At 41.5% G+C, this 14175-nt stretch overlaps 1 protein-coding gene across 1 annotated transcript in view; it reads right to left on the reverse strand.

Annotated features, from left to right (window-relative positions):
* Nucleotides 1–13605, reverse strand: part of smad3a (SMAD family member 3a) — a 30875-nt gene extending 17270 nt beyond the window's left edge. Inside the window, exon 1 of the mRNA XM_019867509.1 lies at nucleotides 12853–13605. Within this exon, the coding sequence (XP_019723068.1) occupies nucleotides 12853–13055 (203 nt within the window). The 5' untranslated portion in view covers nucleotides 13056–13605. The remainder of the gene's footprint in view (nucleotides 1–12852) is intronic.
* Between the last annotated feature and the right edge of the window lie 570 nt (nucleotides 13606–14175).

Raw genomic sequence — 14175 nt, forward strand, 5'->3', positions numbered from 1 at the left:
TACAAAAAGGCTTTAACAGTCTTTGTGCAGCTTAACTTGAGCAGTTGGCATTTCAGCATGCAACATCATAACACAGGAGGTGAATGGTTTTGTGTTTATGAGATTAGACCAACTAACTAGGAATAAGACAAATATTCTTTATACTTATACACATTTCGGAAGGATTCAAATTAAAACAACGACATCTCAAAGAACATGGTTGAAATGATCAAATTTTCTCGAATTCACATTGTTTAGTTAGTGAGAAAGATTAACAATAGAAATCTTTTGTGGTGACTATTAGTTGACTGACTTAAACTGTCAGGTGATTCTCGGACAAAGTGGCCAAAATTACATAACTCACCTATTGTCAAAATTGAACGAAAGTTCAGAAGGGGGGGGGGGGGCCTAGGTCGTGTTTTCCTTGGGCCCCAAATGACTAGCCACGGCCCTTGAGAGCCGGATTACATACCCAATGTGGAACAGTCAAACCTCAGTTTTCGAACATCTCTGTTTTCGACCAAATCGGTTTTCGACCAAAAATTTCGAATTTTTTATGCCTCAGATTACGACCGAAAATCGGTTCTCGACCAAACTGAGCGCACTTGAATGCACCACTTGACTCCTCTCGCCTTCCTTACACGCGGAATGTGTGCACAACATATTAACCATTGAAACTTCAGATGTACGTCGCGGTAATATGCTTCAGTTTGGTGCAAAGAGAGGAGCTCTCTTCCCCGATCAAATCGGGACTAGGGAGGATCACTTGGAAAGATAGCGATCACCCATGAGTGAAATCGGCCCATACCAATTCCAATCACGAGTCAGATGGACATTTGACTGATTTAGAGGTACTCACCAACAATTATTTTCATAAACAATTAATCTGTCAATTATTTTTTCAATTAATTGATGAATCAGGGTTTAAAAGAAAAAAGATTCGACCCAAATTCCTATTCCTTAATTACACAATAACAGAACATAATTTCAAAGTGACTGTGAAAAAAAAAGCACAAATATTCTTTACTGGTTCGGTCTGTAACGTGCAATATTAAGGAAAGGGGGATGGGATGTGACACTGCACACAGGCTGGTCTCTAGTTGGTTGCAGGCTGCAACATACCAGCTGCAGGTGATTATTTTTTGTGATCTGGAATGAAAGCCATTGATCAACATATGCCAGTCACATACTTTTTCGCAAAAATCAGCTGATCACTTTCGATGGCCGATCAACCAGTTACGAGGAACCCCCGCCTCCAAAGTCCCGCACAGAGGCAGTGGAGGGAAAACTATAGCCCGCGGTAGTGGTAGCCACTCTGAATACTTTTTAAAGCAACACACGACTGAACATTCATTTTTCTTCATTCTGTTAGGTAATGTGTATAAACATATTGAGATTTCATTGGTTGTTTGTTATAAATTATCGATTCTGTGTACATTTGCAACAACCTCCAGGAACTTCAAGAGACTGGCAAGTGGCACCAGATATTTATAGCCTAGCAACAATCAGTTATTTGAATCCGATAAAAAAATATAGCCAGCAAAAATACATTTAGTTAACAGAAGCCGTAATCCAAGGTGTCCAACCAAAGATCTATCTTTCAAGCCAACCAACCTTTGTGATCGACCATTATCGCATGTGCACGCATATGCACGGACGCGCACACGCATGCCATCAGCAACAGCCATAACGGCCCCGAACATGAATGAAACAGAAAAATAAAGTCAATCGAAAGGTTTCGAAATCACTCCCTACCTGACTCGGAGGCACGGGACGCACTTTTGCAGCGTGTTAAATGCATGAACATCACTATCATAGTTCGTGTGTACCATTTTAAAATGCTTCTGCTGGCGCTCCCGATTCCCATTCTATGGGTGAATTGCAGATGAAACAAACTGAAGTAACTTCAAATTTACTCTCATTTCTACGATGCACCTGACTCATTGTCAAAGAATGTCCGTTGGTGATTGTCCTCTCCAACATTGGCAAAATTACTGACCCCCATTAATTAGTTCTTATCTGAGAACTAACTTGATTGTGACTTTGAAGCAGCAGTCATACTCTCTTCTGAAACCATGGTTCTTTATGTCAAGTTGGTTTCCTGCAAATAAGCCAGTTGTAAACCGGCACCCACTGAGCACAAAGGCAGGTTTGTTGTCTGGTGAGCACGTGTGTGTGTGTGTGTGTGTGTGTGTGTGTGTGTGTGTGTGTGTGTGTGTCTATGCAGCTTGTGTATGTGAAAGCACATGCACGCGCACACCCCCGCAGATAGACAAAGTCAAGGCCAAGCAGTCTCCTTAACCCCTCCGGTGCAAACCACAAAGCAAACAGCAGCCCACACCCTCACAGAGTGTCTGGCAGCCTCAAAGAGATTTGCCCGAAGCTATCACACTCAAGACCGTTGGGCAAATTAGACAGACAGATATCCAACAATAATTTGTCGGAATTCCCATTAACTTATTAGCAACATTAGAGTTTACCATGGAACCACCGACTGAATCACATTGATTTTTACCCTCTGATTCATTCACACAATAGTGTCTTGAATGACTCAGGTGTACAAGTTAAAAAGAATGAGAGAGAGCGAGTGAGCAATGGTAGACTCTTAACCCCAATGATCTGTGTTGGAAAAGTTAATGAAAGCATGCCAGGCCACTATGAAATGTAATGAAACGCTCAAGTGGTTCTTTTTTATTTTTCCATCAAATGTAGTCAATCACTATTTTCAATTCACTGAACATTTGATCATTTCGTTATAGAATCTGTGTTAATGTATACCACCCAAATGTGTGACTTCCCCCTTTGGCTTGGGCCTCAAATCAGACGCGACAATCAGGAAGCGCAGAGAAAGAAACGAACATGTAGGGATGAACACAATAATGGTGATATTGCAATATTAAAATTGACTGGACCAAAAAGTGACCAAAAGCCCAATCGGATAAAATGCCAGTAACAGATCAGCTGTCACAAATCACTCCTCAGAATCTCATAATGTACCATCCACATCGGTTCAATAAACCTCCCTAGCTTTTATTTCCATAATATGATCGATTCGGCATTGACAAACTTGCAACATGTCAATACATTGCGCTCTGTTGTGAAAACACACCACCACTATCACATAGGACAAACCTCTTTCTACTGTGCAAGCATACCACACCAACCATTCTGTGTCATTTACTTAGTATCGGTACATTCATTTTTTACGGTCCCAGCCAATAAGGCAATCGCCTTTGATCTTGACAGCAGCCCACAATTCCCTCCATCCTCCCCCCGTAACAGACACAACACAAGGGCTTGTCTACAACACTCTTTCTCCGACACATGAACTTCACACTGAACTAACACTAAACTTCTGAATGAGACAGGCGTTTACAACCGTGAAAATAATGTCTTGACTGCGGGTGCCAAGCTCATTTTTGTCACGGGCCACTTTGGAATTACGTCTTCCTTCGGAGGGCCATTACGACAGTGAAACCGAATAAATCTTTGATTATCTCATTGTATTACTACTTTTACGCAACAAATTGATGAATTACTAGTTTTGAAATCACTCAAGTCAACTGTTTGTTGTTTGCTCAATTGTTGTTCAAGAGACTGTAAAGAGGAAAACAAAATTATTGCACAATGTCAACGTTATTGTAATACACATGACAATTTGATATTTCGGGGCAGATTTTAACAAGGATCATGGTAGTTGACACACATACATGATTTGCTTTCACGGGGCCACATAAAATAATGTGATGGGCCGAATCTGGCGCCTGGGCCTTGAGTTTCACATCGGTGTTCAAGACAATTCTAAAGTTTCTTGAAGACATTCGGGTTAGGGTTAAGCCTAACCCAAAAGTAAGATGTACCACGGCGACTGCTGAAGACTTTTCTTTGAAGACAGAGATGATGACCGTTTACCATTTTTAATACAGAAATTGTCAGACCAGAGCAGTTTTTTTTTGTTTTTTTTTTTTTTGGCCTCACATCCTCCACTCTCTCCCGTGCTCCTACTCTCCATTTAAATCAGGTAAGTCCAGCCCCGGTCCTCGAGGGCCCCTGTTTTATATGTCTCCCTACTCCCAACACACCTGATTCAAACGATCAGGAGTAGGTTTGGACACCACTGATTTGAATCAACAATTTCAGTCGACGCAAATGCTTGTCACACACGCATCTCAGTAAATTGTTGGGCGCTCCGAGCCTACGAGTCACTTTTGTCAGCTTGACAAGCATCATTTTTGCTGCTCACAAAGAATCATGACGGCGTTGTACGGTGCTGAACAAGCAAACAGACTTGAATAGAAACAAACATGTTTTACGTTTTGTAAGCGAGTTTCTTTCGCCACACTGCCATTTTTCACAATGTCATTTTCGGAGGAAATTGCCGCAAACCCAACCTGGGACCTTTTTTTTTCTCCTTTGATTTTGTGACGTCACTTTGAGCAGGGCATGACGACCAAGTAACAAGGAAACAACCGTAAATAAAAACAAGCAAGTCATACAAATGTTGGTTCCCCAGTGAGCAAGAAGTAAGGGTATTTTCCAAAGCAAGTCTTTTTTCCCCACAGAGCCATTTTAACAATGCTTGGTCATTTTTGTTGGCAATCAGCGCAAATCTGGACCTTATTTCTGCCATCGCTTTTGGGACGTAGTTTAGTTTGGTATTCATATGGAGAACAAACTCTTCTCCCATAATGACATGATGCATGCGTCTGGGTGAAAAGGATCCTATTACGCATTCACTGGATTTTTTTCTCAACAAGAAATTAACATGCCCCTTATGGACGCAGACAAAACTATGAAGTGCTAAAGCAAGAAACAGTACAGCATAAGAGAAGAACATTAGCAACATTAGCGCATGAATCCTTCCATATTATTTATTTTTTTTTTTGCTGCTTTTGTTTTCCAGCTGAAGCAAGGTTTCGCCTCCCCAGTTCAGCTTCGGATATTTATTTGGGTGTCTAGTTTTCTGGCATGACTAAAAACCAGAAGTTTGTTACATCACTTCTTAGCAAAAGAAAACCAGCTGTGTCCCTGAGCATTATGTAGGCTACTTTCCACGCGTATGTGGCATAAGTGTTGTATCTATGGAGAACATCAGTTCATCAAAAGCTCCGATGCCCCAGTTTGCCTTCAGTCTTTGCATGGATATAATACAGTCTTTTTACGAGCTCAAAAGCATGAATTGAGTCTTAAAGATCCTCACACGAATGTGACCTAATTTGTGTCTTTCAGGCAAACAGTGCCCACACACACAACAATGTGTGAGCACATACAAAGACTGTTACAAACGCTTTAGTCACGCACATGAACAAGCAGGCTTTGGGAAGAGAATCATCACTCCAGTGCGACCCAAAAAGTCAAAACACAACGTGGAACTCCCAATTCACTCGTTTGTCACTCGTATTTCCCCAAATATTGTGGTCAAAATCCAAATGAAGGTGTTCAACCATCCACGTGTGAATTTGACGATCGAAATCTGTGCGACAATATTACATTTGGTTTACTTTTCATGCAGCTACTTAAAACACAGATTTGTACCCTTACGGTTGACTCATTTCAAGTTGAAGAGCGTTTGTTAACCGGTTTATGATGATCTCAAGTTGACTGCTCTTGACAAATGGAAAGACTAAAAAGCAGGCAGAGAAAGAGGAAGGAGATAAGTCATTCCCACAATTCCACAAGTGCTTCTTGGTGGACAGGGGTGTTGCCATCAAGCTTTTAGTGTTTATTGAGCTTCCCAAAAAGAAAATGCCCTGTCGAAACCACAGTGAACTCAAGAGCAAGAAAAGATGGGGCCCTTTGGAGATGATCAACCAAACCAGATAAACATTAACACAGTGTTACTTCCAATTTAAGAATGGGAATTCAGAAGGTCGCTGTGTACAATTTAGCGACACAGATCGTATTTTTTCCAATAATAAGTCACACTTTTTGTTTTCGTTGTTTTGCTGGTCCTCCGACTTATATTCAGGCGCAACACGTATATATTAAATTAGAGCTCGGACCCAGAATTCCCGTTTCCTAACCGTATTAACGGCAGCGAACAAGTTCCGGTTGGATTCAAAACTTCCACTTTTAAGAGGTGGCCAGCATCATCAAAAATATCGATTTTTATCAAAATATGACTGATATGAGACGAAGGTGATGACATTAAAATGGGCAATGTGTGATTATTTTTGTTGTATGTTTAGTTTTACAATAAAATGCAACTGGGATGTCATTAAACGGCTCCAAGCACACCTCGGGAGGGCAGAATCACAAACACGCCACACGTTTACTGAAATCAACAGAAGTGCACGCTGGGCTTTCACAACGCAGGAAGTCGCATAAATACACGGTGCACCGCACTGTTCGGCACATTAATTGTTTTTTTTTTTTTTTTTCAATTAGCATGTTTTTATTTTCATGAGAAGCCAAAACTGAAATCACAATTAATTTTGGAGTAATTGCCGAGGCATAACCTCATCATCAGCTGTCCATGTCTAGAAGAAATTCCGGCATGATCATCGCAAGAAAGTCACTACCTGGGAAACATCATCAGCACCACTGTAAATACAGCAAATCCCACACATAGGTTGAACTTGGTCTGAAATCACGCTGGCCAGCATGGCTCAGGTGAGATGCGAATAAAATAACTCAAACGTTCTCTTGGAGAGATCATTTGTCAATCTAAAACTAAATGTCAATCGTGCCAAAAATCAAGTGCAGAAAATACAAAGAGAAAAAAATCCAACAACAAACTAAAGAAAGGTCTCTTTTGGTATCCAGTTTTTTGACATTAATCAATGCAGCAATCAGATTATTGGTGAAAATAAGGATGATGTGAGTGTATTTTGGACCTTAAGATTTGTGAAACATCCCATTTTAAGTGTATACTGTGGTCAAACGATAAGGACCATCCACCAAAAGTTTCATGGGTTAAAATGCCTCTAAAGGGAGTTCAAAGAGCCATTGTACACAATCTCATGCAAGACTTCATGGGAAAATTAAATGAAAAAAAGTTGAGAGAAATGTAGAAGTCAACAAGTATCTTGGCACAAATTGTATTTGAAATAAAGTGTTCACTGTCAAATGAAAAGCAGACAGTCAAACGCTTGTCTTCACTCCACCAGCAGGTGCAGCTATGGGCTGACTCGCTCACTGGTGCAGTAGCTAAGCCTCATCACGGAGTTCAAGTGTCAGGCAGAGAAAGGAGCTGACCTCAACAAGGACGGGCCTCAACATGCAGGCAGCTGCTCTCGGCATGCCAGCGCACAGGAGAATTAATAGAACCAGCAGCTCTCAATGGGACACTGTTAGGTCACATAAACAGCCAATTCTGATCCGGGGTCATCTTAATGCGCTCTGCCTTTTCCCCTCCGTATTAGTGGTGGGAAATACGAAACCTGGATCACGCCAAACATTGTATAAATTTCCGGGTAGGCTTAAGCGTGAATGCTGCTGGCCTGGGCTGTACGGTATGAGCTGTGATATGCGCACTTGCGGGAATCAAGAATCTGGGAGTGCCCCGTGTACTCTTCTGTTCCAGCCAACATACGGTATGTGATTAAGTCGAAATTACAGCCTCTATGTGTTACTTTTAACAACTAAGTGCACATTCTGGAATTCACTTTTGCTGACATTAAACAGCCATGTGACAGGTAGTTGCCAGTAGAGAAGAGAGGCCGTATAGTATTTTGGTTCGCTGAAACACATCTGAATTTTCCGTAAACTTGAGCGCTACATTCAACCCCAAGTTGCTCCTGATGTTGACTGAGTCAAGTGCAATTCATCAGCAGCCCTCTCTTGCTGCCATGTCAGCATCCACCATCATGATTGCTGATGAAATGCGTGAATGCGATAAAGCGGTAAAAGCGCTTTGAGTATTAAAAGGTCGAAGGTATGTATCGCAATGCACATGTAGACCAGTCTGAATCGAGCAATACGTTTCAATAATAAATTAAAAAGTAATTCATGCTAGCAAAACAAGAAAATAGACTACTTGACTTCAATACAGTGCATGCATGCACCACAAACACAATAGCCAAAAAATGTCAAAGAGCAGAGGCATATTCGAGCATTGTTGTAATATAATGTTTTGGGTTTTTTTTTTTAACTTCTTAGCCGCATACTGTATTGGCCAAAATGGCAAGCCATTTGAGTGAATGAGTCTCACTTTGGACGAACAAAAAATACTGCATATGATTGAGGAAACATGGCAAAGGTGCTCACATCCCTTCCTCAAAAATCCTCTTCCTTAGCACAATGAACACGTCCTTCAATTGCATCACGTGAACAAAACCGAAAACAGCACTTATTAAATGTCCTGCTCTTTTGATGGTCAAAGCTGGAAACGTTCCACTTTAACGTGGTTCCAGCAAGACTTCTGTGAAAAGTGGACTCATATTCGATCACCCAAACACTTCATCCCGGTCTTTAACGATTAAGTGCCAGTTTTAGGTTATCGAAGCAATTAACATGCCTTTGCTGGCTTTCCCTTCGTGAGAACAATTTTTCTCAGAAACGTATTACATTACCCACCATAAAGGCGATGCTTACTGACTAAGCGCGCCTTCGGAAATTACTTGTATTTCAATTTTTTTCAGTATTCATCGTAACAGTTGGTATTGTGTGCCACGTTGCTCTTTTCTGTCTGCTGTAGTGAACAACTTGAAAACGACTTCATCTCCAAAAATGAGTTCAAAGTATGAAAAAGCCACCATTCTCCAGCCATTTCGTTGCCCGTTTGTCTCTCATTGTGAGTGATGTGCTACGCGCCACTTACTGTACGTCACAGCAGTTCCCGCTACTGCGGGAGCACGACTATTTTCCACTCATTTTCTATCCTACTTATGCTGTTCAGGGTTGCGGAGAGCTGGAGCGTATCCCAGCTGACGTGAGGTGAAAGGCAGACTACTCACCAGTCAATCAAAGGGCACACACTCTATCAGGACAGACAATCATTGGCACGCGCAAAACCGTCACTGAGGGAACTGAACCCAGACTCGAAGGAGGAAAGTCAGTCAAGTTAACCGTTACACAGGCAGTGACTTGGCAATGCTATCTTGCAGTGGAAAATCAACCACCCTAAACGTGACTGTCATGATCCTGTCCTGTTTGCTTTGTTTTTCCAGTCTCCAGCTGGAGAGTGGGCGTTCTCTCGTGAGCCACACCTGCCTCTAGTCATGCCTCGTTGCCTGCTGCCTGTAAAGACACTGCCACGCCGACAAATGGCTGTTGGATTATTACAGCCTTGCTCACGACTAGTCGCCAAGTGCCTGAATTTTCTCGCCGTTCATAGTTTTTGCCTCATAGTTTCTCGCCACTTTTCTTGTATTTTGTATTTTCTTGTATTTACTTGTTCTTATTTGCTCAGTTGAAGTATTACGGTGCATTGGACTTACTTGTCCTTTTGTGACCAGCAATTTACGTTTATATTCATCCTTGCCTTTAGCAAGTGTTTTTTTGTTTGTTTCGTTAGTTCCTGGTTCTTTGTTGCTAGCGTCTTTTGTCGTACTTTGTCGGTCTTGCGTTTTTGTGAATAAACCTTATCCGTGTCTACGCTTGCGCAATCTATCTCTCTTTGGATTATTTCGAAGACCAAACAGTGACGAGTTTAGCCAAATTAAGCCGAGAGGAAAGGAACGAATGGTACTTCATTCATAACCGTAGCTGGGTTGTTGGTAAAATGAGTTTGCTGAATGTGCTAATGTGCCCATAAACAAGACACCGTACCTCCAACTACTCTGCATCAGTAACTCATATTGAAGTTGCCTTGTAATGACTGTAGTGTTTGCCTCGGCACAGAAGTATTGTCTAATTTCACTGAATTGGTCCGGAATGCATTGTTGTTCATCTTTCTTTACCAGGGACCTATAGTGACAGGCAGAAGAATTAAATGCTCTTCCACTCGAGGGCAAAATATACATAAAGTGGATAGCCCCTGCAACCACCTATGGCCATTCATACAGCATAAGTTATGACTGACACTTATTAAGTAAAATTGTGAGTAAACTGAGATCATTATTACTGTACTGTATACAGTCTTCCCCGCTATCTCGCGGTTCATCATTCATGCCCCGAATACATGGTTCTTACATTACGCATCATTCTTATGGGTTTTTATCGCGTCGTGAACGGGCAAGTCCATATTTAATGTTGCAGACCTTCAGTTGAGTACGATGTTGTGCTACATGTCAGACAGTACTGAAGTCGACTGAAAGAGATATAGAGTAATTCAGAGCAAGAGGAGGCTGAGAGAATGAATGAATGCCTGTATGTTTTGCTCTATTTTTATGTGTTGGTGATTCGTGTGTGTTCAAGTAGCAGTTGTTTGAAGCTTTGTAATTACTGTGCCAAGTCAAATCAGATGTATTTTTATCGCCCTTAATCATAGAAAAGTCTCAAATGTTGACAGTTGGCAAATATTAACGACATCCCCTGATCTTGACCCGCAGGAGAGCAAGCAAAAACTCGAAAAGAAAAACAAAAAAACATCCGGTGAAAAATTTGAAACCTTGAAAAGAGCCGGATGATCAGGCTGCAATGGTTGCCAAGTGGGCAACATTTAACACAATACATTGCTATACAATGTGATACTGATGTGACATCTCTGACTATGATGGTTTGGTTTTGGTGTTTAAATATATGTAGTATTACATTTTCTTTAGTTTTATGTCAGTTTTACAGTAAACTTGAACTAGGTGTGTGCATGTGCCAGTTACCGGTGTGATGGTTTACCATGGTTTGAAAAAGTCAGGGTTTTCATAACTGCCAATACTGTCTGTCACCGATAATGACCTCATACTTTTTTTGTTTGTTTTTTTGGGAGGGGATGTCTAAGCAGGGTACAATACGATTGGCCGCTTGCAGAGTTGACTAAATGAACCACCTCTTTGAAGTTCACTGTTCAAAATAGTTCACCGGTGATGGGACATTGTGACTTACTAAGAAGAGTTCAAATTAAAGAACAATGTTCGTATTTATTTACTGTATTTATTTAAATTTACCATGATACGTGCTTCTTCAGGACTAAACATTCTATATTTTCTTTAAAAATAAAGTAGATTGTATTCAATGGAAAAAAATATATATTTCTCCACATATTTTTAAAAACTAAATTTTTGAGCTGTAATTTTAATACCACGGATACAACAATATTTTTGTTCACGGTTATGATACTATCAGAATCTATTGTCGGATCTTGCCTAACTGATAGTGGCAAATAAACAGATTGAAGCAAGCACACTGGTTTCTTATATGAAAGAACTGTGCGAGAAAAAGTAAGAACAGGCACTAATGTATCTTAATCAATTTTAAAGTGCATAAGAGGAGTACAGTAAAAGTATATTTTTTTTAAATGCTTCTATATCAGGGGTGTCAAACTAATTTTTGTCTTTGAAATAAGAGGCACTTAAGACCTGTTTTTTCAAATATTATTACATTCATCCATCCATGTATCTATGTAATCCGCTTGTCCTCACGAGGGTCACAGGCTGGAACTGTCTTCAGGCAGTCGACAGGATACACCCTGAACTGGTTGCCAAGCAATCGCAGGGCACACACATAGCCGGACAACCATTTGTGCGCATAATCACTCCTTAGGACAATTAAGAGTATTCCATACGCTTGCCATGCATGTTTTTTGAATGTGGGAGGAAACCAGAGTACCTGCAGAAAACCCACGCAGGGACGGGGAGAGTATGGAAACTCCACACAGGAAGGCCGGAGCCAGAATCAAACCCTGCACTTCTGCATTGTGAGGTGGACGTGCTTTTTTATTTTATTTTACAAAATAATAGGTAACAACAACAAAAGTCTCAAATCTCAAAGTTTCTAAAAGTGTGGTCATTTTACAATATTGATATTTTAGCAAGACACATGCAGTAGACGCACATAATCTGTTTAATATAATGTGGTGGGCCGGATCTGGCCCCCAGCCCTTGAATTTGACACCTGTGTTTGATTTGTTCTGTCTATACTATGAACTTTCAGCTATTGCGGGTGTGTGTTAAATGTTTCCCCCACGATAAATGGGTGTTCCCTGTATGTCAGCCTCATTTTGTGTGACATTTGTTTGGCGGTGTACATTGTCCCATGAGATTTTTCCAATGTAAAATATGTGGCTTGGCTCAATAAAGTTTGGGGAACTCTGCCTTATACAAAGTAGTTATCACAAGGCTATTGTTGTTGATTTAAAAAAAAAACAAACAAAAAAAAACAACAGAACAGGGTCTCCTTACAAAACTTGTAATATTACTCGAAACATTGACCAGTTATACTGGTGTAAAGACATAGACGATGAGTGCATCTTTGACCACAGCTGACCTCTCACGGCCCCTGCACTCACTTTCCAGTCTAGTTGATTGCATCTGCAAGCTGTTGATTGCCCCACGCAGCTCAGGGAGGAGAAGAGGGAGAGGAGGTCAGCACTAGGCAGTGTTACAGCACCGGCACATAGCGCCAGAAAACCGAGCAGATTAAGGGCAAATTATGTAACTTGGACTCCATTTGAGTCAGTGCATTGCTTGTGTCAAATGCAAAGCTCCAGAATATGTCCTCAGTGCCTCTGCTTGCACAAATCATGCGATATAATGCTTTAAATGTGTGTTTGATGGCGTGGCGTGGACTATTTCAGCGAGCCTTTGCAAGCTGTCCACCGGCACTTCAGTTGTCGTGTATCCAAAGCACCTTATTCGCCTGTTATTAAAATGTGCGATTGTGCGATGTGTAATATCGGCGAGAGAAAGGAAACGGAAACGAGTTTGATATTACGCCGAAGTGCAGAAAAGACCAAATTAGTTCAAACAATAGTTGGGAGATTTGGTGGCACAACGTAGTAATTAACCTGCTGTTGTTAAGCAGTGGCGGTGCCAATTGACAGTCACCTCGTCTTACCTTGGTATGGTGATGCATTTTGTGTTGATATTCTGCGTGGTGATGGCTTTCTCCAGTTCGTCCAGCTGTCCCGTCTTCTTCAGCTTCTTCACCAGACTTTTCACGGCTTTTTCACACCACTTCTCCTCCTGGCCGTTCTGCTCTCCCTTCTTCCAGCCCAAAAGTCGCTTGACGATGGGGGGAGTGAAAGGCAGAATTGACATCTTTTAGCTTGCTCTTGACTTCTCCCAATGGTCCCAAGTTCGGCTGCCGTAATCAAAACCCAAGCGAGTTGTCTTTCAAAGCGACCCGGACCGCACGGTCGGAAATTGTTATTTCCTCGATATTTCAATATTATTCAAGTCAAACGGTGGCATGCCGGGTTTGAACGCTGCAGTGAACTCTGTCCGCTTGACTGGAGCTCATGAAATGTGTGATGGCAGTCGGTTGCGCTGTGGAATTAGTAGCCCTCCGCCGAGAAACCTAGTTCCGTCTTTACGTTTTCAGACATTTTTTTCTTTTAAAACAGAGACCGATTATTGTCGCCTGAAGCGTACTATTCCTAATCAAATGAACTCAAACAAATCCTTGTTTGTCGAAATTGTGTGCTCTAATTCTTAATGTGTGTGTGTGTTTTTTTTAAAGTTCAGAGTCATCCGCTGCGCTGGTTCCGCCGTGCGAAGTCTGCATGAAATGCAAATGCAGGCGCTGCAGCTGAGCGTGTCTATTGAAACTTGGGACTGCACAGCCCACCCTTCAAAAGGCCGTCGAAGCAGCTGGACAATTGCGCAACCCATTCCATTTTCGAATGGTGCGCCTGCATTCTGCTAAAAACGAATTCTCCTGTGCCAAATTAAGATGTAGCCCTTGGAGGGCTGGAGTTACGCAACACTGGACAAAACAAAAATGTGACTGGTTAGTTCGCATATGATTCGATATATAACAGGGGAAAGCAACGCCCTGTTTTAAACAAATTGATATGGTATACCACTGTGGTACACAGGCTGTTTTCGATCCTCCCTTTGCATTCTTTGTTGTTAATTGTTAACTAGTATCAACAAAGCACAGGTTCTACTTCAGGATCAAAATATTCAACTGGCTAGTTTATGAGGAGCTACTGTGAAAAGAAAAGTGATAAAATGGAATTTTGCACATGTTGAAAAGCTACGCTACGCATTTGTCTCAACTTGTTACTGGTATGAACAGAGAAGGCCCACTCAACAAGGTGGAAGTTGGATGTACAGCATGGCATATGAGCCATATGTAGAACCACTCAAAAGCAAGCGCGCCACGCGCGCACACACACAAACGCGCACACACACGCGCACACGTAATGTGTGAACC

The sequence above is a fragment of the Hippocampus comes genome, unplaced genomic scaffold (genome assembly GCF_001891065.2).
Source record: "Hippocampus comes isolate QL1 unplaced genomic scaffold, H_comes_QL1_v1.1 scaffold2, whole genome shotgun sequence".
In the NCBI taxonomy this organism is placed as follows: Eukaryota; Metazoa; Chordata; class Actinopteri; order Syngnathiformes; family Syngnathidae; genus Hippocampus; species Hippocampus comes.